General features: G+C 38.3%; 1 protein-coding gene across 2 annotated transcripts; it reads right to left on the bottom strand.

Annotated features, from left to right (window-relative positions):
• Positions 1-369: 369 nt before the first annotated feature.
• Positions 370-25,446, bottom strand: TMEM182 (transmembrane protein 182). Of its 2 annotated transcripts, XM_035558135.2 has the most exons (5): positions 25,098-25,446; positions 24,579-24,678; positions 22,607-22,705; positions 13,776-13,913; positions 370-1,878 (listed from the first exon to the last, which is right to left on the bottom strand). In XM_035558135.2, the coding sequence occupies exons 1-5, from the start codon at positions 25,236-25,238 to the stop codon at positions 1,655-1,657; spliced, it is 702 nt and encodes a 233-aa protein (XP_035414028.1). In that variant the 5' UTR covers positions 25,239-25,446; the 3' UTR covers positions 370-1,654. The 2 variants fall into 2 exon arrangements, with proteins under 2 accessions (XP_035414028.1, XP_035414029.1); XM_035558136.2 differs by lacking the exon at positions 13,776-13,913 and having other exon boundaries at positions 25,098-25,423.
• Between the last annotated feature and the right edge of the window lie 454 nt (positions 25,447-25,900).

Raw genomic sequence — 25,900 nt, 5'->3', positions numbered from 1 at the left:
TATAAGTTTATGAATATTTGGTTAAAATTCACCCATCATACTCTCTGACACAGTAATTAAAAACACCATGTTAGCTGCCAATAAAAATATTTTTATGATTTGGTAATTATTCCAAACATCATAGCCCCATACTCCCCTACCCCCTGCCCTTGCCATCTTCCTGTTCTGTATTGTATAATGCTAATCTTGATGATGGAAAAATAAATAAGTAGCAGGGAAGGCTGGAAATCTTCCAATCACAAAAGCTCCTGAAAAGGAAGCAACATCCAATCTAGCCTACCACATCTTCTAGGTGGGCACTCCTTTCCTGCCTTTTAGTGATGCTTTTAGTATTCATAACAGCTGTGGAATTAAGCATTACGAACAAGAGGAAACCAACATGCAGTCTTTATTTTTCCCCATCAGTCTCAAACTACTCTGCATTGAGTTACAAAGTGAAAATGAACACACTCTCAGATGGATTTAATTTCAGCTTGGGCCCAATGCCAGACAAACCAAGTTTCCCCATTGTTAAAACTCCACACCATCTTTTCCATATCATGCATACAGCCCCATCCTCACCCCATCTTACACGCACACACACACACACACAAACACACCCCAAGAACCAGCCACTCCTACAAAACAGAACCAAATCCTCCTCCCCTGCTTTATTTGCTAGTTTCATTGATTTCCCTGGGATGACTAGTAGCGAGGATGGATTTGGTCTATAATGTAGATTTTTAATATTTAAGAAAAATGATGGCTACATTAAACATACATTTATATGTCGTAGGTATTATCTTCATAATAAACCTTTTTATGATTAAAAAAAAAAAAAGGCATTTGACACAACCAAGAAAATGCTTCAGGGAGGAGGAGCCAATTATTCCATTCAAAATAAAAGGGTTAAAACTTGATTAAAATATTAAAGCAGTAATTCAAAGTACAGTTTTGGCATAACTTTAACTAGTGAATAAAATATGGTATTTTGGCCTACAGAATCATGCAAAAAAAACCACAGATTTCAGAATATAGAAGTATACAGCTTTCAAATGCATACAGAAAGGAGAAACATGTAACAGAAGTAGTTAAGCTTTTACATGTACAGACTAGCACCAAATCACTGTTCACTGTAATTGTCTTCTCTCTTACCCTCTTCCCATGGACTCTGCATGAACAACTGCACTCTATTTTTGTAAAGTGCAGATAAGTTTGCTTGTATCAAAGCTGAGGCAAGTAGTGGAAAACAGGAGAGGAGGTAGATTAAATTACTGTATTTGAATGTTTGTTTTCCCTCCATCTTTTACCATTCTCTACAAGCAGAAGCACAAGATACATGTTAAGAAGTGTATAAAATGTTGATTTGGCCCATTTCACATTGGGCTTTCAGTTGCAGAATATTTTTGCCTTCCTCTGTTTGCAAAACTGCAAAAGTGCTGCTAGTAGTACACTATGGAGAACCAAGTGTGTACTTTCTAAAGAATTAAAAGCAACTAGCTAGGACTAAGGGTGGTTTCTTCCTGTATTGAATTTTGTGTCCATCAGCCTTCAACAAATAACAGAAGAAATTCCAGAAGTGTGCCTGCATACTTAGGATTGCCATAACAGTAATAATGTATAAAATTGTGTCATGAAGTTTCACTAGGTTTCCTGTATTCCCTTCAGTATATGGCTAATCTGAGCGTAAATAAATAGCACGCCCTACCAACAAGAATAGCATTCCTGCTAATAATGCAAAAAATACTCCTATTGGAGCCAGCATAAAAGACCAGCCATAGCGTACATAAACAGCAAAATCTGGGCAATCCAATTTTTTCATGTTTGTGTAGTTTTCCAGATCAGCCACCGCCTGGACCCAGATGACATACATCACAACTACCAGTGAGAACAAGACACCTGGAAAAGAAACATAAGGTTTTAATGACAGTGTGAGACAAACACTGGGTGCATTTAGTGGTTATACAGTAATACCTAGAAACACATCCATACTTGTGGCCCCCTCTGCAAGGCACAGTCAGTGATCACTGGATATTTTTTGCCTTTGGCTTTCTCTGACAAGCTCTGTCTCCACCTTGCTTCTGTTTTGCCTGAAAGTCATATTCCCATGACAAAGGATATATCTATTTTTGGTGGGCAGACCGAAACATGGGTGTGTTTAGGGACAAAATTCACTGTTTTGAATTCAGGGGCCAGGGGAGGAAGAAAGGGGAGATATGATAGGATGATCTAGAAAACAAATTCTACATTTATTTCCCAAACTCTGATACTGTTTCTATCACAGACTTCTGGACGAGGTATGAAAAGGAGGAAGGGGTGGGAAATCTTTCTACTGTCTTCACCTCTCTACATTTTGCTTTTTTTTTTTTTCCTTAATGAAAAGGGCATGGTTTAGAATATTTGGAGTATTCTACTCAAGTATTTTGCAAACAAATTTAAATGTGTCCCATTCAAATCTTCCACATTAGAAAAGAAGTTACAGGCTATTAGTATTAACTACTATGAAGCAGGCTATTAGTATTAACCTCAGACTGTGCAGAACAGTTTCCTGGAATTAATACACCACATAATTCACAGCATTTTCCCAACCACTCCTCTGAAAGGCCTTTGGATTGTTTACACATGATAGCAATGGGAGCACATGTTCTTACAAACTTTGTTAATCTCTTTGTTACTATACACCAGAAGGAGATATAAGAATAAAGTGCTTTCCTAAGTATCAGTCGCATGCCTAATAATTTATTTTAGTTTAGAGGAATGTTCCTCTTTATTTTAGTAAGAGGAACACTTAAGAAATGCAAGCCTGCAGCACAGATGCCCTAGCAGAAAATCCACTGGAAAGCTGAGGGCACAAGTCTGAATTTTTTGCATGCTCCAGCCTGTACCCACATGCTCCCTGAGCTCCAGCTGTCATAGCACAGTTACAAGCAGCAGGGTTATCTATTCTAACACTAAGATATTAGGGGGACACCACCTATGTTTTCCTGCCATGATGCTTAGGTACCTCGTTAAAACCATAAGCCAGTGAAATATTTCTGGGAACACTTATTGCCAAACTTGAACCTACAGGCTGTAGGGCAGCAGAGTACAAGTCAAAGATATTTGAGGTCTCTAAATATTTACAATGCAACCTTGAACAAATATGACAAAACCCAAAAATGCTCTGTGTAAGTACCCACGGAGAGGTATTTGCCTCCAGACCCAGCTGTCCTGGTATTCTTTCATGGTTGCCTTTCCTTATCTCCATGCTGAGATCCTGCCTCACCACCTCCTTGCCCTGCCATTGCTACCCACTTACAAGGGAACAACTCCTATCATCATTCTCTCATTTGCTTTGAGCAAAATCAGACAGGTTAGCTGCAGCAATTTACATCGGTGACCTGTTGACATTCTTGTTGTTGCTTTATTGTCAGAATGTAAGAGGTTTACATTCTGGACATCCTGAACATCTGACAGGTGAAAGCTCACAACTCAGTGTTTATGAACACTACCTTTTGAAGCCAGACAAAAAAATGAACTGAAGTAGTTAACCTGAGGCATAATCAAAAAGTGACTGAAAATCCCAAAGGATTTCCTGTCTATGAAATATACTAATATACTTCCAGGATTACATTTTTTGTGCAGGCTTGAATTCCTAACGAAGTTATTAAAACCAAACCAAACCAAAACAAAACAAAACAAAAACTAAACTCTAAAAGACATAAATTCAAATTTGAAAATATTTTACCTAAGCAAAACTCAATTTTGATGGAATTTAGTGCTGCAATTGTATTAAACACACAGATTGTGAAACAATCAGAGAGAAGGATCATCTCGGGGCCAGATATAAACAAAATAAGAAATTAAATTGAAGAATCTCCAAACATAAGTCAAATTGTGCAGAAGATTCCTGTAACAGAAGGTATAATGATAACAGATAATGTAGGCAACATAGGAAAATTGGAACCAACACAAATATTTGGAAAGATACATTGATAACATGGTAAAATCCATATGAACATTGGAATTTACCTCATCAGATGGCTGTGACTGTTTAATTTGAAATGTCTAAAGTCTTCTATTTATTTTATTCTCTACGTTAGAGCAATCTTAATCCAGAAGAATAATAATTACAGAAAGTAGTGGTGTATATTCCCTTACTACAGCAGCAGGTAAGTATAACCAGGCCTTGCACATCTGGAATGCTTTTGACCTCCAGCAGGCACCCCAGGCAGACACAAAGCTAAACAGCCCAGTTAGTCAGAAGCATTAAAGCAAGAGTCTTTCAGAGGTGCTTTAATTTCAAAATGGGCACCCCTTGCTCCTCAGACAGTCTGAAGCAACATCTAGTTAGTTAAACTAGAGCCAGCTCCATGTAGGCGCAAAATAGCAAGCCAGTTCTATGAGTGGTAAAACAACTCCAGCTAAGTTAAAATCCATCAGGTGATATCACAGCAAGATGCTAACTTCGGCCTGTGTCAAATTCTGGGGTATGGAAATTTGCTGAAGAAATGTATGTCAAGCAGAGATAAATGTCCATCTTTAAAACAGAAGAAAAAGGAAGGAAGAACATGTAAACCTTCTTAGTTAATTAAGGCACTAAAAAGAGTATTTAAGGGTTCTGACTACCTGCTAATGGAGGCTAATTAGTAGGTATACTGTTCAGAGTGTTCGAGAAATGTTCTGAGCAGCAGAATCAGACTAAGTAAAAACTGGCCAAGTCCCACTGGTCCAATAGGATTTCATTTGTTAATGCCCATCTTTTCTAATTTTCACAGAGTTATGATTTCGTGGGAGTTAAGCACTTACAGGGTGGTATACTGAGTCTCCTCTATGTCGTAAATGGTAACATAGAGAAAAAGGAAAATAGAGAAACACTTTTTCACACGTTGACCTTCTGTTTTGTCTGTTTGGTCTTGTTTCCTGAGATATTAGAGTACATTAGAAGCAGTAGTGAGAGCAGGGAAGCAGATCATATACTTCTATTATCACTAATGCATCTGCTGAAAATGTTTGATGTTTAGGGCCAGAGGCATTGGTTCCTTCCTATCCATTAAGCACTTCAGGTTGTGCTTAAATTTAAGCACATGTGCAAGTCTCTTTGACTTAAAGGGTTTTTCCTCCTGGCATCAACACTGATTGCATCAAAACACCCGATTCAAAGGCGAGTTATGAGCTTAATGAATGGTTACTACGCCTTGAATATTTATCTGGTTGTTAGATTCTAAAAGAATTATGTTTCTTTTCAGAGGATATAACTTCATGCCTGTTTGCATTGTCTCATTTTAATAAAACAGTGAGATGCTAGCTGTTCAAGAAAGGTTTGAAAGAAAAGCAGTATCGAGAACAGAACACTGTTCAGTGGACTGGGTAGCACGTAAGATTCAGATGCATATAATATGCGAGTTATTTTTTACAGACCACAAGATATTATTTTGGACTACATATTATGAACTGCAATAGACGTCAATTTACAGTCAGAACTTTATATGCTGTTTACAAAAATGTAGATCAAAAGCTGTTTTGTAGAAAGAAAAATGAGGCATAGAAAAAAAAATCTGATATTCAGACGTTCTAAGTATTCACGTTTTGTTCTGGCTTTCAAAGAAGTTTTGCTCCTCAAAGCCAAGGCAAATTTGCTTAACATAAGCAGAGTTGCTAATAAACACACATCTATCCGTCTTCTGCCTCTCCATCCTGCTACCTTGTGCATACATCTACACTACTTCTACCCTACTTCTACACTGCAACATTCTGTTTTTGTTATTTATACTTGTTGGTGGATTACCATTCACTGGAGCATACTTTAAACCAAAGTAAAGTCATCTGATTGAAGACATAACAAAATTTTACTAAACTTGTTGTCTATTGTGGTCTGCTTAAGTGTTTTAAAGTAGCTCCTAAAAAAAAACTCCAAAATCACAAAATCACAGCACCACAGGATGGCTGAGGCCCTCTGGAGGCCATCAGGCCCAAGCCCTGCTCCAGCAGGGCCACCCAGCGCAGGCTGCCAAGCCCCATCTCCAGGCGGCTTTTGAAGGCTTCCAAGGAGGAGACCCCACAGCCTCTCTGGGCAGTCTGTGCCAGGGCTCCGTCACCCTCACAGTAAGAAGAGTCCCCTTATGTTTAGACAGAACTTCCTGTGTTTCTATTTGTGACCTCTTGTCCTGCCACTGGGCACCAGCGAGAAGATCCTGGCTCAGTCTTCATTGCACCCTCCCTTCAGGTATTTATACACATTGATGAGATCCCCCCTGAGACTCCTCTTTCTGCCTGCCTCAGTTTATGTGCAGATAATAGAGTATTTTTGAAGAAAAAACATTTATTGCAAAAAGTTAAAAATTAATATGTCTTTACATCACCCCCAGTCACAAGATTTAGACTTGATTCTGAATAATCTAGTAGAGTCACTGAAATACTGGTAACTCAGAAACATTGGCAATGACCATGTAAATGCGGAGATGAGAGTTAGGCTTTTTATTGCTGGAGAGTATTTTCTTAAATAAAGTTTGTACTGCTTGTTGAAGGCAACAGGGAGAATCCTTCTATTTATATAACTACTGCTATTCCATCCTACTTCTGCATCGACAAGTTTGCCTCACCAGCTTGTCTCTTTCCTTCAAAATATTAGTCACGCCAATAGAGTTGAGAAAGTATCCATTATAACTGTAACAGGAAACCCTATTCATTATGGAGAATATGCTAAAATGAATATATATTTATTCAAGGAAATCTGTTTCTGCACTCTTGTATTTACTATCTATCATGAATGTCATGAACTCCCATGGCCAAGCTTCCAGGCAAAATCACTGAGATTAAAAAAAAACTCCACAATTTCATGAAGCAGATATTTTTAGGAACAATGTATACTATGATGCATTTCTACATTTTCAGCATTTTCAGACCTTTTTCATAGCATGCGGATGTCCATTTGCCCTTGCCTTTTAGTGACTATAAAATAAAACAGCAGTTGCATGAATCAGGAATGATGGGGGAAATTATTCCTAGAACATGAAGTATGTCTGAGAGAGATTAAGACAAATAAATACTTCCCTCCTCCTCCTTTTTCTTTCTTTTTTTCCCATTTTGCATTTTTTTAAGAACACACATGTTTGATACACAGCTCTGTGCAATGTGATAAGACATGGACTTCTCTGAGGTCACTCTTTTCTGTCTTTTGCATTTATTCTTTTGAATTTCTCTCAAACAAATACTTGTGCATATTGCAGAGGAAAAAGAATACAGAACCTTTAGAAATGTCTATGAATTCAAGAGGCAGTTTGCTGGCCTTTAGTACTTATTCTTCCCACGTAGAAATGCCTTTCACTTGTCAGTGGTGAATGGCTGTTTATGGCACGAATCTTTTACTATGCAGACATGAAGACAAAAGGTCTTAGAAAGAATGATGTGGGCTTTTTGCTTCTGCCTAAAAGTTTAGAACTCTTTCTCTCACTTGAGGAAAACTTGCATGTCTGTGTATATATATTTTTTTTTCAATTGCATTTTTCTGTTCTTGTCCTTATTATAGTTACTTCCACCTACCTTGGCCTCTTGTGACCTTTACTTTAAAAAGTATGGTTTACATTCAACTCTAAAGTATTTGCAGAGGATCCCACTTTAGAGTTATGGTAGTTGGCACACATATCTCTGAAGACAGATTTTGTCCTCATCTAGGAGCTAGAATTAAAATATCAGCTTTTTCACTCTTTTGGCAGGAAGCAGAAGTCATATTTCTAATCTTGCGTCTTCACAAGGGTGTGATTCTGTAATGCTCTGTGCACATCGTGAGGTCTTGCTTGCCTGACATCAGTACAAAATGAAAGTTTTAACTAACATCCAGACATCTTGCAAGAACAGGCCCAGGATAATCTGAATTTTATTGAAGGTTGCCCTAAGTGATTATTTTATGGCAGTTTCTCCTTCTTTTCCTATGACATTTGAAGAAATTATAGGGCTTCTTACAGTTTGCGCTACCGTAGCTGCTCTTGTTCCATCCTCTGAGGCTGAAGACATGGAGGTGAGCTTGCAAAGAGACTGCTCAACTCATTGACTGTGGTATTGTTAAACTGATAGGCACTTTTTCCCCACAGGCACTTTTTCCCCACCTGTAAACTTGGGTGAAACTTGAAAGCTTAATATGGAAAGTTGCTGGTCAATAAGCTGCCACAGATACACAGAGAATTGTGTCTGCCTCTCCATTTGTAGTACTTCAGAGGCACCACTCAAGAGGAGAAGCTTGAAGCCTTTAGAATCACAGAATCATAGTATCATTCAGGTTGGAAAAGACCTCTAAGATCACCTAGTCCAACCTTTCTTAAATATTGGGATGAGCAAAAGGCAGGTGTGTGACCCTGCCACAGATCAGACATCAGAATTGCTCTTTAGGCACATTTGCTGACTTTCTGGGGCTCAGATCTGGGATGCTCTGGAGAACCTGCTGAGGCTCCCTTGGCCCTTCGAGTATAACCTCTTCCAGTTCAACCACATGGGGACTAGTGGTGCTGGCAGAAAGACCTTCAGTCATAGAATCATAGAATGGCTTGGGTTGGAAGGAACCTTAAAGACCATCTAATTCCAACCCCCCTGCCATAGGCTGGGATGCTACCCACTAGACCAGGTTGCTCAGAGCTTCATCTAACCTGGTCCTGAACAACACCAAATCCATCTTTTTCCAATTTAGAGACAGGGATGTTGTGCAGGACGGTTTCAAATGTTTTGGACAAGTTCAGGTTTAGACAAAACACACCTTTAGGATGGCTAAATAGTTGACTTGAATCTCATTTACAGTAACCTCTTCACCTGCTTTCTGAATCCTAAGATGGGACAACAGATTATGCTACAAGCTTTTTCTTCATTTGAGGCAAAGTTTTTAACTGCTACCTAGTTTGTCAGTTAAGGTTGCAAAACAATACAATCCAATAGTGGGTATTAAAATTGATTCATCTAGCATTCTTCTTTAAAGTAAAAAAGTAGGAAAATGACTGATCTTCCTATCTTCTGCTTTCAGACTTCTACAGAAAAACTATGGTGACTGACTTCTTTCTCAGAAGCCTAATATTCTCCCTAGTATAACTGCCACTTGCACCTTGGCAGCAAGATAGCATGGACACATGGGCTGTGTGGGTACACTGACTTGTGAGAAGAGCTTCTGGTTTTGGTTTTGTGAGTGATCTGAAGTGTTGAACAGCATGATGATATTTACAGTAAGTACCTTCCTTGAGCAGCTCAGCTCTACTGGTGTTATTGGGAGTAGATGCAGTTCCTCAGTCAGGATAGTTCCTGATGATAGTCAGGAACTCTGTCCCCATAACCAAGCCAAAATGTCTTGTGCTAGCCTACTGGCTGCAGGGTCCAGTATTCTGTTACAACCACTTCCTTTTGGGAAATCACAGCAGGATTTTTCTAAATATCCTTCATTTTCAACAACAAAAATGGTAACATATAAAATAACGCAGCCCTGCTCTGAAGCTGTGGTTGAGAACAGTGCTGAAGCTGAAAGATACTAAGTATATGCATAGTAAAAGTCAGGATTTCCCTTGAAGAACATCTGCTATATAGGTTCAAAGGGTGAGAGGGGCAAAGAGACAGGCCCAAGGTCATATACAGGGTTAATAACATTCACTTAACTTCAAGAATCTAAAAATAGTCCAGATTCCCTCAGTAAAGGAAAGAGAGGTATAGATGCTCTCCCAAATGTCAAGTTGTTGTGGGAGAAAATTAGAAGGGCCAAAGCACAGCTGGAATTCAGTTTGGCTAGTGCAGTAAAGGACAATAAAATGCTTTTATAAATATATCAACAGCAAAAGATTAAGGAGAATCTCCATTCTTTATCGGATGTGAGGGGAACTCTTTCAGTTCATCCACATGGGGACTAGTGGTGCTGGTAGAGAGACCTTCAGTCATAGAATCACAGCATGGTTTGGGTTGGAAGGGACCTCAAGGATCACCTAGTTCCAACCCCCTGCCACGGGCAGGGACACCACCCACTAGATCAGGTTGCTCAGGGCCTCATCTAACGTGGTCTTGAACACCTCCAGGGATGGGGCATCCACAACCTCTCTGGGCAACCTGTTCCAGTGCCTCACCACCCTGAGTGAAAAATTTCCTCCTAACCTCTAATCTAAATCTCCCCTCTTTTAGTTTAAAACCATTCCCCCTCATCCTGTCAATATCTGACTGAGCAAAGAGTTGCTCTCCACTTTTTTTTATAAATCCCCATCAAGTACTGAAAAGTTGCAATGAGGTCACCCCGGAGCCTTCTCTTCTGTAAGCTGAACAGCCCCACCTCTCTCAGCCTGCCCTCGAAGGAGAGGTGCTCCAGCCCCTTGATCATCTTTGTGGCCCTCCTCTGGACCCGTTCTAACAGCTCCACATCCTTCTTGTGCTGGGGGCTCCAGACCTGGACGCAGTACTCCAAGTGGAGCCTCACAAGGGCTGAGCAGAGAGGGACAATCACCTCCCTCTCCCTGCTGGCCGCTCCTCTGGTGATGCAGCCCGGTTTTCCTTCTGGGCTGCAAGTGTGTACTGCCAACTCATGTCAAGCCTTTCATCCACCAGAACCCCGAAGTCCTTCTCTACAGGGCTGGTCTCAATTACTTCTCCTAGTCTGTACTCATGTCCGGGGTTGCCCCAACCCAGCTGCAGCACCTTGCAGTTGGACTTGTTGAACCTCATTAGGTTCATGTGGGCCCACTTCTCAAGCCTGTCCAGGTCCATTTGGATGGCATCCCTTCCTTCTGTTGTATCAACTGCACCACTCAGCTTGTTGTCATTTGCAAGTTTACTGAGGGTGCACTCAATCACGCTGTCTGTGTTGTTGATAAAGATATTAAACAGAGCTACAAAGATGGTGAAGGGCCTAGAGGGGGAGACATACGAGGAGCAGCTGAGGTCACTTGGTCTGTTCAGCCTGGAAAAGAGGAGGCTGAGGGGAGACCTTATCACAGTCTACAGCTTCCTCACAGAGGGGAATGAAGGGGTAGGCACCGATCTGTTCTCTTTAGTGACCAGTGACAGGACCTGAGGGAATGGTGTCAAGCTGTGACAGGGGAGGTTCAGGCTGGATATCAGAAAAGGTTCTTCACTGAGAGGGTGGTCGTGCACTAGAACAAACTCCCCAGGGATGTACTTACAGCACCAAGCCTGTCGGAGTTTAAGAAGCATTTGGACTATGCTCTTAGAATTTTGGGGTAGACCTGTGTGGAGGCAGGAGTTGGATTTGATGATCCTTGTGGGTCCCTTCCAACTCGGGATATTCTATGATTCTGTTCTGTAACTGTACTGGTCTGAGGACAGACCCCTGAGGTACACCACTTGTCACCAGCCTCCACTTAGACATAGATCCATTGACCACCACTCTTTGAGTGTGACTGTCAAGCCTATTCCTTATCCACTGAATGGTCCACCCATCAAATTCATCTCTCTCCAATTTGGAGATCAGGATGTCATGTGGGACCATGTCAAAGAACTTGCAGAAGTCCAGGTAGATGACATTGATTGGTCTTCCTTTGTCAACTGATGCAGTCACTCCATCATAGAAAGCCACCAGACTGGTCAGGCACTATTTGTCCTTGGTGAAGCCATGATGGCTGTCTTGGATCACCTCTTTGTTTTGCATGTGTGTTGACATTGCTTCCAGGAGGATCTTTTCCATAATCTTGCCAGGCACAGAGGTATGTCATTTCTTACGTGACATAAGTTGTGCCAGGGGAAATATTGGACACTAGGAAGAATTTCTTCACAGAGGGACTTGTCAAATATAGCAACAGGCTGCCCAGATAAGTCGTGGAGTCCACATCCCTGGAGGTGTATAAGAAAAACATGGATGTGGCACTAAGGGACATGGTTTAGTGATGGCACTCAGTAGGTCAGATTGATAGTTGGTGATCTTGAAGGTCTTTTCCAACCTAGATGATTCTATGATTCTATAGAGCATTCATGTGAGCCATCTTAGGCCCCTCCTTCAAGATGAAATGAATTGCCAGCTGGGGACTTACCTAACATTTTGACTGTTAATGAATGTTATTGCTTCCAGCAGGCCTCTTAGGGAAGCCAAGGGTGACTAGCCCAGACTTGGGGATCTAACTTTCACTTGCCTAAATTAGGGTGGATGAAGTTACCCATAGTGGAAAAAACACACTTTACTTCAGAGGTCTCCCTGCTAGTTCCTGGTGCTTTCCCATTTCCTCCCAAACAGTCTCTGCCACTTTCTAGAGACAGCAGAGGTTTTTACAGATTACAAATGCAGGAAAAGAGCATGATTTACATGGGCTTTTAATCTGCAACTCAGTATCAGAAAAACCTTAGAATTTCCAACAGGTTATGAATACTTTTTTCATGTCTTTTAAAACTGGGGAGGAGTAATCCTCAATGGAGCAAATGCAAGTATTCAGGAGTTTTTCCAGCAATAATATAAAATACTTCCCACACTTCACTGAAGGTCCTTTACAAGTAAATTATGATCATTATTAGTCTGTGTATGCAAAGTTCCAAGGTAAAGTGGGTAAGCAAGATCAGCAGATCAATAATAGAAGGAGAAAGAGAGCCTGGGCCTTTGGATTCTGGCATGGGTGCTCTGCTCTAGAGCACAATGCTGCTCTTAGAACTGACTCTCACCAGGCTGTATACAGTTTAGAATGGTGATTGAGCACATATTATCATTTACATCCTACACAACTGTTATCTTACACATCTTCCCAGAGTCTTCAAGATTAACAGAGAAGTGTCCCAGAAAGCTGGTCAAATCAGCTGAATCCTGGAAGGATGCATCCTACATATTAGCATATATATAACTCATATCCAGCCGTTAGGGCAATGAAGCTGGTGAAGGGTCTAGAGAACAAGTCTTATGAGGAGCGGCTGAGGCAGCTGGGGTTGTCTAGCTTGGAGAAAAGAAGGCTTAGGAGAGACCTTATTGTTCTGTACAATTACCTCAAAGGAGGTGATAGTAAGGTGGGGATCAGGCTCTTCTCCCAAGCGCAAAGTGATGAAGTGAGGGAAAATGGCATCAAGTTGCACCAGGGCAGGTTTAGGTTGGATATCAGGAGAAATTTCTTTACTGAAGGGGTTGTGTAGCACTGAAATATGCTACCCAGGGAAGTGGTTGAGTCACCATCCCTGGAGGTCTTCAAGAAACGCATAGAACTTAGTAGCATGATTTAGTGGTGGACTTGTCAGTAGTAGGTTAAATGTTGGACTAGATGATCTTGGTGGTCTTTTCCAACCTGAATGAGGATGTGGGTTATGAGGAAAGAGGTAATTCAGTTATTAACTATGTTTCATTCACAGAGGTTTACATCTTCCACTTACTCATATTTGACAACTATTTTGTGCGTTCCAATCACATACAAAAAATGTCTCCTATTCTTGTCATGTGAACGTGCTGTGTCTTGCAACTTCTTTAGAGTCTACCATTACCATCTTCATTGCTTTTGTGCCACTGATTAAAAAAACTCTTCTTAGCTAAAGCCCTTGAGAGTCCTACAAGGCAGCATCCCTAAATATGCATTCCTTTTCCTGCTAAATAATTAGTTTGAAATAGTAAAGTGATTACATGAATGGTCCTAGACATTTTTTTGTTGTTGTTTCTATCTTAATCAAATGATAGCTTTTTGAATGGCTTCATGACTAAATAACTGTGGAAAGAATTGTCTCCAAGGCAGGCGCTCCAAAAGCCAAAGGACAGAGGCATGCACTTTTTCTTTCTTTTACCCATGATTAATATAATTTATTTTTTTTTGTCACAGAAAATGGGGTGAAATACCTTGTATCTTTTCTATTCTAACAGTTTTAATTGACTGAGCAAACAGTATACCCACCAGCAATGATGTAAAAGCCTCCTCCTGCTTTGTACAGAACGTGGCTGGCAAAAGGAGCTGCACAGATGATGAAGAAACTAGCCATCACAATAGTGAGCACTCCCAGGAGCATAAGAACTGTCCAGAAACCTCGATAAACTGGAGAAAGGGAAGAAGGAAAAAAGCACATGACACTTTTTAGAACTTAAACAAGTGACATATTTGGCTAACAAAACTTTTTCCTTTCCTCTTCTCTTTTCACTTTCCTTATTAACAAACCAAACGTTCATTCCATTGTGTATGCACATTATATATCATGTGGATCAAAGTAGGTTTGGACCACAGTTCTTATCCAATGATCATGGAAAATAAGATGTAAGTTACCATGAATGAAATCCACATGCTTAATATTTAGACAGTGACTTGCAACATAGCAAATTGATGCACTTTAGAAAATGGTGCACCAAAGCTGTAGCAATGATATTTTGGAGTAAATGACTGGACTGACTGGATTATTGTTTTACCAAAATTGACTGGGAGAAGCAGAGAATTCTAACATTTTGACATTGTTAGTGCTCAGAACCTCTCACCAAAAGCAATCTTTAAGTTCTCTATAATTTACTAGTGGATAATTCTCCTTACATATAGTCATATTCAATACAAGGAAATTTAAGCAGGAAAGAAGTGCAACTCAAAAATGTAAACTGAAAAACATTTTTTTTTTAAACCAGCCTATTCCTGCTCTAATGCTCTCTGTATTTTATTAAATTTAAAATGTGATGTTTCAGAAGTCCCTGTTAGACAGTGCCAAGCAGTGCTGAATTAATGGATGCAGCTGGTGATAAATGAGCCGAGAGTTTTGTGACATACTCTGGCCAAAAGAGTCTTTCTAACAATTATTTTTTAGCTGGTTAATTGCACATCCATTTAACAAAGTCATCATTTTACAAATGCTACAAGAGTGACATAAATTTCTCCCATGAATTTAAAAATTGGTACATTAACACAACCCATTAGTAAAATTATGAGTTGCAAAGATCTCCATCGTCAGATCTGAATATCTTGAAGCACTGACAATTCAGTCAGTGAAAAACATTTCCACCCAACTGAGAGAAAGCATATAAGCCAGATGGCATGTCAGAAAAAGTGAGTCACAAAAGAAACTGCCACTTATCATTTGACAGCACCTACTTACTGTTATAGCAAAACACAGCTAAGCAACTATTATACTGGTTCAACTCCTGAAAGTTTCAAATCCATTCAGGCTGCTAAAGCCAGCTATTCTGGAATAATTCTGGTTTGCTCTCATCTAAAGACTGAAGGTGCACTAGACATTATCAGTTTGTGTTTCCCACTAATGTGTTTCAAAAATTTATGGTTTTCAATTTGACCAGCTTAACTCATGTTAAAGTATACATCATCTTGCCTACCTCAGCCCTGTAAATGTATTAGCTAGATCACATTCACCACATCACATTAGACACACTTTTTAAATAACAACCTTTTTAATCCAGGCAAAGATTCACAGACATAATTTTCTGCCACAATGATCAGCAGATTTGGGCACAGGGAAGATGAATGTGTCTGAAAGTAGCTGGCAGAAGGGCTAAAACAGTGTTTTGGTTCATATCCAATACAAGGCTTCCTTCCACATAAACAAATAAATATGAAAATAGTAGGTAAGAGATAAGGCTGTGGTTCAGCAAATCAGTTAAGTGTGTGTTCTGCTTTAAGTACTCTAATTCTTACGGGATTGAGGCACCTGTTTAAAGTTAAACACATTGTTAAATGATTCACTTAATGCAAATGGACAGTGAATGGAGACCTAGAAAGGTAAATCTCTCAAGTCCTTCGGTCTTGGGTATTTGAAGCAATTTCATATTATTTTACTCATGGGTCTACTTTGCTAAGCTTCGTCGCAGTCCCCAAGTCCATGGGACATTACTTCCTCATTTAAAACCTAATACTGCTAAATCAGCCTATAACCACCCAACTCCTTTACATGGATGGCCCAAGGTACTTCAAAGTCATGCTACATAATAGGACACATTGGCCAAAATGGACCTTGAAAAAGCTTACTTCAATATCATTATGGTCAGTCACTGAAATTATATAGCAGTGTATCTATTTTCTGAATGGATGAGGACACAAGCTTCTCCGGCATTATGAAATCAGTGTGCAGCTTCATTATATATTCTTTATACAGGAACTTTGAAGATGGCTTTTAGTGAACTTTTACCAGAAAAGCTTGATTTCCTCAAATATTCCTGAAAACTAAACATAAATGGAGTACAAATGTACCTGATGAAAATCTGTTTAAACCTCTCTGTGACTATACAAGAGAAAATCTGTTTCTCTGCTCCAACAGCGTAACTGTTTTATGCATTATATGTGAAATACTGATTTGACCTAGCTATCACCTGAAATAAGCTTCCACTGTATTCCTCTATACATAATTATTTTCTCTAGACAATTATGGAGATATTCTGATGATCCTAATACTTGTTTATCTAGCTAACTCCATCATTAAACATCAATTAGAAAGTACAGAAAACAGGTAAAAAGTCTTCAATGCTCTCAAATTTGTGACTTTTCATGCAAATGCTTACCCCTTCTAATCTACAAGACAGGAAGTTATTAAGGCCATTTGTGGCACAAGTCCAAGTAAACACCCTAAGAGCAGCTAGACTTTTTATTTAATAATGGAATTAAAATGCAACCATTCTTCTACAGAGAAGACTTCACTTATTTCATACTCAGACCATTTTTACCCAGACCACATCTCCTACCTTCTCTGTTTAGATGGGCAAGATCACTTCCCGTGGAGCTAACCATTCAAAATTACAGTGCAGCCCTATTGCAGTCACAAGCTTAGCTGGCATCAACAGATAAACACAAAAGAGGTGGTTGAAATAAACCTACCTAAGGATGAAATTCTTAAGTCAAAGACTCTGCTGCTCTAGGATTGAGGAGAACTTTGACAGATAAAAAACAACAGAAGACGCTGCTTTGAATCATGCTTCTTTATAACCCATGAAAAGGGATGACACTGTGATCCAAGCAGTCTGTTTCAACTGTGGTTCAGTGTACGTACACAAGATGTTAAGAGAAGTTTGCACCATTTCAAGTCCCACTGAAGCAAGTTCATAAGATGTTCTGGTCCAAACAAGGAATACCCTTGCCTCTTCAAAGGCAGCAGGCGCTAAGTAAATGAACCTCACAGATATGTCAGAATTAGCTACCTCAAGTACTTGCATTATTCCAAGTATTTCCTGCAGTGGAAGAAATAAAGTACAAGCACTACTGAAGAGTCTGAGGTAAACCTATCTGCAGTGTTAACCTTAGATATCATTGCTCTATGTTGTGAGAGTGCTAAACAGAGGGTTCTGTAACTTGTCTTGGTAAGCCGTCCCTTCATCAGGGTACAACATTTGTTTTGGTAGTGACAGGCAGGCCTAAAAATAAAATAGTACTTAGAGGAAAAACAGGAGTACAGCCAGAATGCTTGTCTTTGAGCTCTGCACCATTCAGTCTATATACCATGAAAATATTGCAGCTGAATTATATTCCTTTCAAATCGCGTGACCTGTGATTTTGCCTTTCCACCTGCTTTTCTCCCAAAAGAGAAACTTAGATTAACTAACTAACTTAGAGTCCTCTGGAGACTTCTGCATCATTTGAAAAGCAGCTGAAGTATCACATTTTAAGTAAGGGACTGAATTTTGAATAAGTCGCTGAAAAGTATCAAAAGCCCCATTTTCTTGTATAGTAGATCCCAACCCTGTTTAGAAACTGACACCAGAGTTTCATGTTTTAAGATGTTACTGGTACATGATATGGAAAATAAGTAATAATATATTTGACATGGTTACACAATTATGTCACCTAAAAGACACACTTCTTATGTAGTAGCAATGCACACCTCAAAACCTCCATAATGGGCTATTCCGGAACAGGTTAGCTAAGGATACAATGTAACACCCATCTAAAACTAGAGATGTTAACACCAAACTCATGAACCCACACCACATATTTTATTGCCCTTGCCAACTTCAAGTCCTTCAAAATCTTAGCCATGTAAAAGACTTGGCTCATACATTTCCTATGGCCTACAAAAACAAACAAAAAAAACCCACCACCAACAACAAAAAAACAATCACTTAATATCGAACAAGACTTATTAAGTCCTACAAAGCTGAAAATCTTTTTGAAGTGCGTGTGAGTACAGTGCTTCATAAACATTACAAAGAATCATTAAAATGACTTGGAAAAGTTGTCGTGAATTTTCACCCACAAACTCAGGTCCTAAAGTGAACCTTTCCTGTGATTTGGCTAAATAGTGCATTTCAGAATATCTTTTTTACCTCTCTATTTAATGTAAGTGATATCAAAATGATTTTGACAAGAGGTATCAAAATGCCACTCCCAATATAAAATATGATGAAAGGTAAAGTGCCTGAACTGTTCTATATCTGAAGTACCTTCTCTGCAGATAAACAACTTCAAATGTGATCACAGGTCTCAGCAGCAGCACCTGAGACACATCTAGCAACACAATAAACCTTGCAAAACTTTTATCAGTTTCACTCAGTAACCTTTATTATCCCTTAGTAGTAATAATCTTTTTTTTTTTTCCAAATAACCTTAACAGTAAAATAAATACAATATTCACATTATGAATACATTGCTTTTTTAAATACTTCTTGCTTTATCACTGCTCAGTGGCTAGGGAGTTCTCCCTTAGTAAATGTACTGTATTACAACCTCTCATGGGCAATTATGTTACCATATTACATAACAGAATTTTTTGCCCTAAAAATAGGCTAATTCTAGCATCTCACTATACAGTTATTATTTTCAGATTTCATTGATGATATTTCCTCGATTACTTTAGGTTAATTTCAGCCCAGCAACAAACCTGCCAATAAATTTGATCACACCAATTTAGATGTAATAGTTGCTGAACCAGAACTTCTCTTCAGTCCTATAAACATTCTGTATTCCACATTATATTAGGCACTACTTCAAATGTTGGCAATGTGCCCAGTACTGGACAAAATAGGATACAAATGGTCAGGAAAAAAAGTACTAGCAGCTACAAATCAGAGTATTAAACTGATGTGTCAGTGCAGCCCCATTAAATTGCTTCCAATTTAACCTCAAAAGGTGCTGGGGCAATTTACAACAGTTAAGAAACTACTGCATATTTCCAAATAAACTTTTTTTTTTTTTTTTTAATTGATGACTTGACTAAGTGATAGATCCTATACTTCTTTTTCTTAGGAATTATCTCACTGTTGCAATATGGGACTACTTGTATGAGTAAGGACTTTGTACAGTAAAAGAGTTTTATAAAAGTATGATAGCCCTTGAATATCAATGTTAAGTAATCCAGTGATGTGATACCATGAATTAATCTAGCTTGCAATGAATTCTTATTTAATATAATTATAATTATAAAAATGTATATATAAGTATGCTTATTTTAGAATAAAATATTTAGAATAAAATAAATAAAAGGTCACTATTCTGGTACTTTTACCGTATGGGCTATTTTTTTTTAATTATTATTCCTAGCTTGTAGTCTGTTGCACATATGTTTGTGAATCATCATATAAATGAATCTGCTGGTGACACAATGAGGTGCTGTCTGTCCTCTTAATAGCTGCACATTGTAATAGCTGTCACTATAAAACATTGTAACATCACAGAAAGTCACTAGAGTCAGGCTTCCCTGACTTCATTTAGATGTCTATTTCAGGTTAAGATAAATGACATGGCCTGCAAAATTATTTAAGTGCATAACTATAAATGATGGCTAGCACAGGTGTAGACTGCACTTTACACTGCAGGTAGGTGATCCACCAACATGCTTAACAAAACCAATGAATGAACAAAGCCATAATACTTGTGATTAAGATACAGAAAGCTGCAATTTTAAAACAGTACTATCTCACCCTTCCAAGCTGATCATGTATCTGACAGTAACGATGAAAGGAAATCTGAGACAATAAAACATGCATTTGAATCCCCAATGTAAGCATCACTGTAGGCTTTTCTGTCTTCACATTTCCATCTAAGGCTATAACTCTTCACAGCAAGAACTCATCGTCTAGGTTTCCACAGGAGGATGAACCAGGCCTTTTGTGTAAAGCATATTAACACACTAAACTTTAAGGTCTTCAGAGTTTGAGGTTTTTGGGAACTATCAAACACCTTAAAACCAACACATGAAAAAATATAAATAAAGGATAGATCAAGCCTTTTTTGAATTATGGCCATGGCCCAGAAAAACTCTGAAGCAAATTCTTACTGATACTAAAGCCAAAGGAGTTATGTCAACAAAGGACTTGGTTCAGTCACTCCACTCAAAAATCATCAGAGATTTTATAGTCCTCAGGAAACTGATTTTTGCCTGAGCTATCCTAACTGGATGGTAACATGGCACTCCAACTACAAACCACAGTTGTATTTTCACTAGTGTCTGTAATTAAATCCAATTCACTCTGACAAGTTCTCATATTCTCTTAAGCCGAACTGTCCATAAAAGAAGGTGCATGCCTTTGCTTGTTCAGAAGGTAACAGTTCTGTTAACATGAAGCTAGAGATTTTTAGAAAATTGTTTTGTGCGTATACACTTGATTTCTCTAATGAACTTTAAAGCTTTTTATTCAACTGTTTATTTTTCAGCAAACTATTTTTCAGATGACATAATATTTCATATCCATTCCTAATTAAAATAAGACTTGGGGGTCTCACGAAAAACATGGTGAAAAATCTTTCTGAAAAGATCAAGAGTGGTGGATTTTTTTTTTATCCCCCAAAGTGAATGCTTTGAGAAAACTATAAGCCATGAAAAAGGAAATATTGTATCAAGATACAGTAGCAGAAGCAAAAAAAGGAACAAGAACCCTAATCTTTCGGTAGTGCCCTTTTGTTCTATGTTTTGTTGACAGAAAGTATTACGTACAGCCAAGTGGATATACAAATAGCTGACAAAATATATATATAAATTTTTTTTGCATGAAAGCAGATGGAGGGCTTTCTCCACTGATTAATTCAGAGAAGCATTTCCTCCACTGTGAATCAAAGACAATAACTTTCTAGTATTTCTTAATTTAGTAAATGCAGATTCAGTGAGGTTTTAAAAGCCTGTTTGCCAAATATCACAGGCAGGACTGTCAAAGTACAATAGAAGAGGAATGAATTTTGAACTAACAGAAGAGATGATGATATAACCTTCTTAATAATAAGTTGTGGAAGATTCTTGAACAAGTATACCTGCTCTAGATGCTGAAAATGAACTGGTGGCATAAAAAAAAAAAAAAAAAAAAAAAAAAAAAAAAAAAAACCTTCTCCGGTTTTAATGAGTTCCAAAGCAATCCAACTGTATCTATTTATACAGCAGGAATGGCTCTGAATATACTCTACCCGGACCAGCATCTATAGTACAGTTCTGTCTATTTTTAATCTTTTAATATAAAATATAGATAGGAAAATTATATTTGAGCAGTGATTCTTTTGGCAAACATTAACTGAAATTAATTAAATTTTTGATGATATTCCTTCTCCTTTCTTTATTCTTTGTTTGTCCACTTCTGTGTAATCATGCAATATGATTTGAAGATCTTTTGTGAATGTATGAGTGAATGGTGGAACACAAACTCTGTCTAGATTATTAGGAGCAGATGACTCGTCACTTTCAAATGGAAAGATATACTGTTCTAGATGTGCTTCGAAGTTACAGATTAGATCTCTGACTCTGAAGGGTGAGGTATGAATTCTTCCTGGACAAACAGTTCATAATTTCTGAAGATTAACAGAACTGTTACCAGTCCAACTTCTTTTTCATGTCTGTAGCATAAAACATGGATTCTGAAGACACTTCAAAGTCAGCAAAGGTATAATTACAGCTTCAGGGATCACTTAAGTCATTGAGTCAGCAGGCTCAGAGACACGCAGCATCCACACATCACAGGTTATTTAAAAAGTCATATGAAATAGGCATCAGAAGCAATATTTTCAAATACATTTGCATAAAGCCCTTGATCTGATGAAATGTGACCAATTTTTTAAGTGGAGTAGTAAAAACAGAGCTTTCCAGGCATTATTCAAGTATAAGGTTTTCGATTCTGTGTATTTTACATATACATATGTATGTCTGTTACTACATTATAGTTTCTCGGTGTTAATATCTCAGTTTAAGATATCAAGTATTTGGAAATATTATAGAACACATACATATTTTTTCAAAAAGAACTTAATTTACAAAACAAGATTGCACATTGCTACACTCTTGTTCTACATTATTCATGTATGGCACACACTGTTCAGAGTAATTTTAGTGCAGCTTCCTATAGTGTCAGTGGAGAGAAGCTGGCACCTCCAGCACTCGGTGCAGTATATCTGAGTTAGTTGAATAAACTTCGACAGTATCAAGGCCCCTCTTTTCCTTTCTCATAAAGTAAAAATGCAATATAATTCCACATGTGGTTATTTATGTAACAAGAAACAGTTTAATTGGGATATATGAGAAGTATTTGTTTAATGCATTCAGCCCAAGGAAGACACTTTTTCTGTAGGAAAAAAAAAAAAAAAGCACTAAAAAGAAATGTTTCTGTTTTCTGGAATGATTTCCATTCTGCCATCATACTTAAAGCTACGCATTCATTTAAGTGCTTTGCTAAATAGTGTCTTAAATATGCATGTTGTAAAAGTATGAGAAGTATGAAACACCAAAACTCTATAAATTAAACTGTTTGGAGTGATGATGCTGTTTTGTACTGAAGCATCCAAATTGTTTTCTTGAAACTATAGGCATTGTATCCATTTGCAGCCAAAAAATTACTTACTGACTGCAGAGTCATAGGAGGTTGAGTTGTGTTCATCTCGGATATGAGGAAATGGTGAGAGGTAAGCATGTGTACAATTCTTAGAAGGTGACTGGTTGGCTAAAAGAAAAGGAGAGAAAAAGATTAATATTATCATGCCTTAGAAATAAAATATTTTATGCCTGTTTTTCAAATAGGTAAACTGAGTTTCATAGGTCAAGATTCCAGGTTCCTTCCCAGGCAGTAGCTCTACAGTGGATTTTGCATTGGTAAGAGATACCGGCCTTGATATCCAGCCAAGGATATTCCTTAAAGGGCAGCTCAGATTTGTACTACGGGAACAGTAAAGAAGCCTCTCTTGAGAGAAGGATCTGGTACACTGCAATTTATATGCAATGCCTATGTATGCTTTTATATGAATATGTTCTTTTCTCTTGTGAAGGTTAATTATTTCTGTCTCATTACTGCATATCCCACCAAAACAAACAAATGAGCAAATAAAACAACAACAAAAACAGGAAATTAATTTTTCTCTTGTGAAAAGATAATGACAAATACCGAGCATCTTCAGAAATTTTACAGTCTCAACAACTATGAGTTCATTCTATGGAATCGATATCTCCAGAGAAGTGTTATTTCACCCTTTTTATTAAATGCTTGTAAAAAGGTGATGGTGATGACCTTCTTCTTTGCAAAGGGTAAAGGCTTTCTATAGTTTAAATCACATTCAGATTTCAAATTCCTGACTGCAGAATTATCCAGATAAAGAACAAGGGGAAATTACAGTGAATATTACATTTGCCACCTAAGACCAAGCAACATATTTAGAAAAATATGGATATTGAAGTCAAAATGGTATGATGGCACCTGCTTTTCACAAGAATTGTGGAAATCTTGCAATAAGGAGGGGGAGCTCTGTATATCACAAGTAGGGTCAAACACAATAGAAGTTTTGCTCGGTCTCTTCTTCATTGGAAAATGTGCTGGCAAAAAACTCACTATCTTCCAGAATCCTGGCATGTAGTGAAAGAAAACAGGTCAACCACGCAATTAGAAGAGGGATTTTTCTGGAGAGGATGTGTACGACACTATTCTCACCATGGAATTGCTCATACCCTCCTTAAGCTACTCGTAGAACTAGTTGGAGAAATTGTGCAGGCAAAAACTCACAGACCATCCTAATCACAAGGCTCTTTTTCCAACGTTACAGACATAAACAATCTGTTAACAACAAAAAGCAAAAGACTGTCCTGATAAGAATGGACTCAGACTTAACAGGTCAGGTATAACATAGAACTATATCCTAGAATCACAGAGCAGTTTGGGTTGGAAGGGCCCTTAAAGATCTCCCAGTTCCAACCCCCTGCCATGGGCAGGGACACCTCCCACCACACCAGGTTGCCCAAAACCCCATCCAGCTTTGCCTTGAACACCTGCAGGGATGGGGCATCCACAGCTTCTCTGGGCAGCCTGTGCCAGGGCCTCACCACCCTCTGAGTGAAAAATTTCCTCCTAACATCTAATCTAAATCTCCCCTCTTTTAGTTTAAAACCATTCCCCCTTGCCCTGTCATTGTCTGCCTGAGCAAAAAGTTGTTCTCCATCTTTTCTACAAGTGTCCTTTAGGTACCGAAAAGCTGCAATAAGGTCATCCTTGAGCCTTCTCTTCTTCAGGCTGAACGGCCCCAGCTCTCTCAGCCTGTCTTCATAGGAGAAGAGTAATAAAGGAGAAGAGTAACATAACACTTGAAGAATAGACTGATATTTAAACATGTATGCTTTTGTCCTGGGGATTCCTTTAGTACAAATTACAAAAGTGTTTGTCACTTTTGAATTTATTTAAAGACTGCTGAAGAAACTAAGAAGCCAAATGAAACTGAGTGATTCACAATCACTCAAAAAAATAAAATATCAAGAACAACAACAACAGAAAAAAAAAAACAGCTTTGAAATCAAACTGCTGTAGATAACAACAAAGGAAAAGAGTTACTTACTGTACCAGAACTTCCACATGCTGGAGTTATGTTCTCCTACTTTTCCACTAAACCAGCACCTCCAGAAGAAACCTTCGTGATGGAAAGTGGCCTTCTCTCCCTATGGAAATAAAAAATAAAAATAAATAAATAAATAAAAAGCCATTATCATACCCTTTTTCAGCTACCTGAAAGAATCAAGTTCACGTAAAATTAAATGTTTAAGTAAAAAATAACACCATCACAATAAACTGTAGACTGTCAGAATATAGGTTAGCTATAGTATATCTATACAGTTACAGTTCCTTTGAAAGACTATCATATCACAAAAGTAGTATCACAAAAGACAAATTATTTTTGGAGTTGATAATAATTGCTTAAAAGCGGTTTTGAAGTAGCCTTATTTTGAAGCAGCAGACCTCCAGAAGGTCAAAATGAACATGATCAAAAGTTCCTACAGAAGTAATTTTTTTACAAAATAAATACATCCATGAAACAACCAATATATAATTCCCATTATAAATAAAAATCCATACTAACCCCAACATCCTCAGGCGCTTTTGAACATTTTCCTATTTCTGTAGCAAGAAGCCAATAATCAGTTCCAAACGCCACCAAAAAAAGCAAAACCCCTAGAGCTGCAAAGAAACCTCCAAAAAATATTCCTACACTCAGTTTCATTATCAAAGTTATCTTTAAAAAATGCAAGTATTTTTTAAAATTACTTAAGAAATAGTAAACTAAAGAAAATTATTGTGCGAGTGACTAGAAAGTTTGGAGAATACAGCTCATGTCTGAAGTTCCTCCTTGCTTGTCTTTCTCCCTGTATTTCCCAATGCCCCGTGAGCTGATTTGTGTCTCCTAATTTGTGTTCCATGTGGCTGACTCAAGACTGACAGATGAAAAGGGCCATCTATTTTAGGACACTGATGGCAGAGCTTCATTCTGTTTCTCTGTCTGGGCGAGGCCAGTCAGAAATAGCTGACCTTCCCATAACTAATCAGGGACTGACTTGAAATATTATTGCAGCTGGTACATCATCAAAATGAGGGGAGATGGAGGTGGAGCTGCAATGGCTCTGGCAGTCCACGTGAACTGTGTTACAGAGCCCAGAGTAGCAGTAAGGACTTGCAAAGTTCAGAATTGGTGGTGAAAACTTGCCTGGCTACTAGCAGGGAAGGATATATGAACAACACTTTGAAAGTTACTGTAAATCACTTAACTAAATGAAGTTTGCATTTGTTTGTTTCTTTATGGAACTCTGAAAACATGGCAGCCAAATCACAGAGATGCCTTTGGAAAGTCCTGACCTTTATTGCAAATACACTTAGCTTTACAAATTT

This window comes from Cygnus atratus, chromosome 1, assembly GCF_013377495.2.
Source record: "Cygnus atratus isolate AKBS03 ecotype Queensland, Australia chromosome 1, CAtr_DNAZoo_HiC_assembly, whole genome shotgun sequence".
NCBI lineage: Eukaryota > Metazoa > Chordata > Aves > Anseriformes > Anatidae > Cygnus > Cygnus atratus.
This window is presented reverse-complemented; position numbering and strand designations above follow the sequence as displayed.